This window comes from Pyrus communis, chromosome 2 (assembly GCF_041283825.1).
Source record: "Pyrus communis isolate YQ-2024b chromosome 2, ASM4128382v1, whole genome shotgun sequence".
NCBI lineage: Eukaryota > Viridiplantae > Streptophyta > Magnoliopsida > Rosales > Rosaceae > Pyrus > Pyrus communis.
In genome coordinates, this window is record NC_142566.1 from 3,246,329 (window position 1) to 3,251,471 (window position 5,143).

At 37.4% G+C, this 5,143-nt stretch overlaps 1 protein-coding gene across 1 annotated transcript; it reads left to right on the forward strand.

The window, feature by feature from the left end:
- Positions 1-620: 620 nt before the first annotated feature.
- Positions 621-3,387, forward strand: LOC137748239 (LEAF RUST 10 DISEASE-RESISTANCE LOCUS RECEPTOR-LIKE PROTEIN KINASE-like 2.1). The gene is made up of 4 exons (XM_068488357.2): positions 621-1,549; positions 1,669-1,704; positions 1,787-1,816; positions 1,929-3,387. Exons 1-4 carry the CDS (start codon positions 745-747, stop codon positions 3,089-3,091), a joined length of 2,034 nt encoding a protein of 677 aa, XP_068344458.1. The 5' UTR covers positions 621-744; the 3' UTR covers positions 3,092-3,387.
- Positions 3,388-5,143: the final 1,756 nt, after the last annotated feature.

Below are 5,143 nucleotides of genomic sequence, written 5' to 3' on the forward strand. Positions count from 1 at the left end.
CATGCATGTTTTACATGTTTTTAGCATAAGCATGTTATGATGGCTTTCACCACCTTCAGGTATCGGCCAACATGTGCGCATCCTGGTGTCGGGATGATACTGGGATCGAGGTGTGTCATGTAGTTTTTTACTTTTGAAAAATAAGTAGATGGAATTGTGGAGGTTGTTTTGTGATTTTATAATTATTAGCAACTATTATATGTATTTTGTAATTTTTATCCAATTTAATTTTTCAGAGGACTTGGAGAAGCAGCATGGAACTTTTCTAAATGTCTTTTCAAAATTTCATTGATAATTCAGCCATTGTGAATCTGAACATTTTTTTAAATTTTATACATCTTGAGTTAGAAATTTGCGTTTTTGGTTGTGCATAGACTCTAAATGTAAATTCAATAGAATATAGATGCAAACAAAAAGACTTATTTTATTGTGTGGATTCATATACTTTGATTGATTTTTGAATTACTTAGAAATAGATGTGTTATTGCGGTTACGATTTCAAAACTCGCAGCAAACCGCGGACATGTTTGCTAGTAAATGTTAAAAAAAAAGGAAATAGGAGATGGTCCATGTCGACTGATCAAATCACTTGAGTACTACTACCCTTTACAAGTAGGATTATCATCATAATTAACTGGTAACGACGTTTTGTGAGGGTAAGATACGTTAGTTTTTCAGAATTCAGACTTTAATCAGAACCACATTAAGACCGTGGGGTGTTTGAAACGTTCCCACTCTCTCACCATGGCTGCAGGAAGAGTGTTACCCCTTACAGCTAGTTTATTCAAAGTATTTCTAGTTGTTGGTTTTTTCTGTGTAGTTTGCAGTGCTAAGGATGATCGTCATCACTGTACTTCTACCTGTGGAAACATCCCCAACATAAGCTACCCTTTCCGACTGAAACATGACCCAGGCAACTGCGGTGACCAAAGGTATAATCTGTCTTGCGAGAACAATCGAACTGTATTGTATTTGTGTTCAGGAAAATACTATGTCCAGGCAATCAATTATGATAACTACACAATCCGAGTTGTGGACGCCAATCTTCGTGAGGGTGACTGCTCTTCATTGCCTCATTATTCATTGGCAGAAAATAAATGGGATAGCCAAATTAGTAGACATCATCCATATAGCATTTGTCAAATCACAGGCAAAACGAGATGGAGTTTCCCTTATCTCCAGACTCAGACAGATTGCGTAGAACTATCGAAGCCAATAATTTTCATGACCTGTGAAACCCCAGTGAATTCTCCTGTCTATGTGGATACTGCACCTTGCACTAGTCCTATGCGTAACTCAAGTGGCCATGGTTTTGTAAAGATTGGTCATTTAAATGCCTCAGATATGAGGGATTTGTGCCGAATAGATCTTACAGTTGCGACATCATGGCCTGGTGCAAAGGACATGAACGTCTCCTACATAGACATCCACAAAGAGCTAGTCTATGGGTTTGAACTTTCATGGCTGCAGAGCAAACGCAGACCTCATAGTTGGAGTACTTGCTACATCGACAACGATACAAAGAAAGTCAATTGCGATTATGGCAGTAGTAAGTATTTTGTTATATGTATTTGGAAAAATCGGTTTCCTGCTATCATCTAATGGAAAAATCTGTTTGTTATATATATTCTTCACATAACCGATACTTTTGTTTCTTATATGATGCAGGCTTAACGAATATGATCATTTACAACATCCTAATACGTGAGAAATCCCATCATTTTCACTTTTTACTTACAGTTTACTCTTTGAAATTATCTCTCTAATTTAAATTTGTTTCTTGCAGCTAATATGGCTTTGGGGCTTGACATCATTAGTGAGTATTTCTGGTTTTTATTTTTAAATGCACAACGAATTTTCAATTTGAGAAGGTTGCATGCAGCTTCAAAGTTCCCTCTTGATTCTAATTTGAATTATTTCCATTACAGTATGGTATGTCCTTCCAGCAAGAACTCTACTCGGCATTTCATGTTTGATTGTTCTTTTAATCTATAAATGGAAAAGGCGGCACTTATCAATGTATGTCCTAATTGAAGAGTTCTTGCAAAGTCACAACAACCTCATGCCAATAAGGTACTCCTACTCCGACATCAAGAAAATGACCAGAGGATTTAAGAGCAAATTGGGTGAAGGAGGTTTCGGCTCTGTCTACAAAGGAAAGCTTCGTAGCGGCCGCTTTGTGGCAATTAAGATGCTGGATAAGTCCAAAGCTAATGGACAAGATTTTATCAATGAAGTTGGTACCATAGGAAGGATTCATCATGTAAATGTGGTGCAACTAATTGGCTATTGTGCTGAGGGGTCAAAGCGTGCTCTTGTATATGAGTTCATGTCAAACGGATCACTTGATAGACACATATTTCCTAAAGAAGGGAGCATACCCTTGTCTTGCATGATGTCATTTGAAATCTCACTCGGGGTAGCTCGTGGTGTTGACTATCTCCATCGAGGATGTGACATGCAAATTTTTCATTTTGATATCAAGCCTCACAACATTCTTCTTGACGACAATTTTGTTCCTAAGGTTTCTGACTTTGGGCTAGCTAGACTATGTCCATTAGATGATAGCAGCTTAACCTTGACTGCAGCACGAGGAACTATTGGATACATTGCCCCTGAGTTGTTCTACAAAAACATTGGAAGTGTGTCTAACAGAGCAGACATCTATAGTTTTGGAATGTTGCTGATGGAAATTGCAGGCAGAAGAAAGAATTTGAATGCAGTTGCTGCACATACTAGCCAAATTTACTTTCCTTCATGGGTTTATGACCAATTCAGCAAAGGAAACGATGTGGAAATTGAAAATGCCATTGAAGAGGAAAAGGAAATAACAAAGAAGATGCTTATAGTTGCGCTATGGTGCATCCAAATGAAGCCTAGTGACCGTCCTACTTCGATGAACAAAGTAGTAGAGATGCTCGAAGGAGAAATTGAATGTATTGAAATGCCTCCAAAGCCCTTCCTATATCCACAAGAGAAGCCAGTGGTGGATGATGAAGACGATTCAGAAACAACGTGGTCATCTGGACTTTCGAAAGATGATGTCGAAGAGTCACCAAGTTTAATTCAAAATGCTAATGAAATAATGTAGCTCTAGTTAGTCTGCATGATGCCTGGGCATAGTCAAGTTGACAGAACAGTATGCTATCCCTTCTGCCAACTTTGAATCCATCAGCGTAGTTTACAGTATAGCTTAATTCGCTGGAATAAAAGAAAAAGTTAATCTGCGTAAGTAATTGGCCTATTTCTTAGGCACAACTGTACTTCTTTTGTCGACACATTTTGCTTCTTCCTGTGCTTAATTTGAAGTCTACTGTGAGATATAGTGTGCTATTTTCTATTTCTCATTTTCTTAAATTAAATTTCACGACTGTCCGCTATTGAAAATTTTATCTTGTGATGAATTTTGGCACATATGTTGGAAATTTGTTGTGGGTTAGAGGGTAGGTATAATCAAATAAGTTGGCTTTAAAATATGAATGAGAGATTTTAGGCATTGGGGAATAATTTCTAATAAACAAAACAATATTGGGAAGCTGAGCATGCTCATGGTTGGTAAACACTTCAATTCCAAGTATATTTGCCAACACATTAAGGACATATGCAAACAAGCGTTGTTGTTCAAAATGAAGTTTGGTCCAACGCCAATGTGTGTCAGAAGAAAGAACATTGTGTGCCAATTAGTGGGCCAGAAGTGCAGGCTGGACTGGGGCCGGAAGTGCAGGCTGGACTGGTGCCGGAAGGAATATGTTATATCCCAGTTAGTACCAAAACTATACATTAAGGTGTTGTGCACTTGCTTTTCCGATTTGTATGTTTGGCATTACGGTTCTATTTCTTAATCTTCGTTTCAATATCTCATCATGAGCTAAGTGTTTCTTTATGCATTTGGGGCTTTTAATTTAGTTTATTAGTTCAATTTAAAAGTAAAGCCAGATATAGACAGGTATGTACGAGAGAAGGGAGAAATGAGATGTACCGAAATCATTTTCCTTATGCTGTACAAATGATGTGGATTGTGGAAGTGGTTGAACTCATCATGAGCTAGTTTTGAGTTACTGGTATAAAATTGGGAAAATTATTCAATGGTATGTAGTATTGAAATGATACAGAAAATCAATGACTAAGAGGGGGGTATTGCGTCAGGAGTTTGATGGACTTCGCTTGACTCTCAAATTAAAGTGTATTCAATTCAAAGGCTACTTAAACAACTATGAATAAATTTCCCCATGTTGATCTTCTTTAACTGATCTGGTATGAGTTGGCTGTTCATTTGGACTTCAAATACTTGAAATCTCTACTGGTTTATCAACTATTTCAGACTTTGTATACTTTTATTTATAACTCGTGGTCTGGTAATACAAGGAAAAACGATTTAATCTTTAAATTGTGATCAATGTGAAACTGTCATCTGACTGTGTCCCAGACGACGGCTGGTGTTCCAGTTCACGGGTTATTAACAATCATCCGCTCTTTTATGAGACGACAGACGACAGCAAACTAGTCGATTAAGCCAAAAATTATACCAGTGCAGATTGGAAATTGTAGGGAAGGTTCAATGGCCCTTAGTTCTGTCCACATCCAAAACACCTCCAAATCAAATTGACCTACTAATGCAGTATTCTACAAGTTAGACAAATAAATTCTATCCACAAAACTTTGTTATATGAAATGTATGGGGAGCTAATTTCCTTCTACTTTTCCTTACTTCCACAGTAGACAATGAAGTTACAATCTTCTGCTCCTCACCACAAGTCATTAATGTGAACGCGTGGGAATGAGGAAAGCTATTCCTCATTAAGCACTTTTCCATTGTCTTTACAAGATTTTACTCAAGTAGTATATATTACCCCAGTTCCATTCATCAATAATTGATTTTCCTGCAGACGATAAATTTTAAAAACTATCTTCTGACGAATATTTGCTCAGAATGTTGGAAATTGTGGGTTATAGGGTAGGAAGAATCAAATAAGTTGGCTTTGAAAAATGGAAGAAAGATTTTAAGCAGTGGGGAAAACAGAGCATGCTCATGGTGGGTAAACACTTCCTTTCAAACTTTATTTGCCAATACATTTAAGGAGATATGCAAACACGCGTTGCTGACCAAAATGAAGTTCGGTCCAACACCGATGTTTGTCAATAT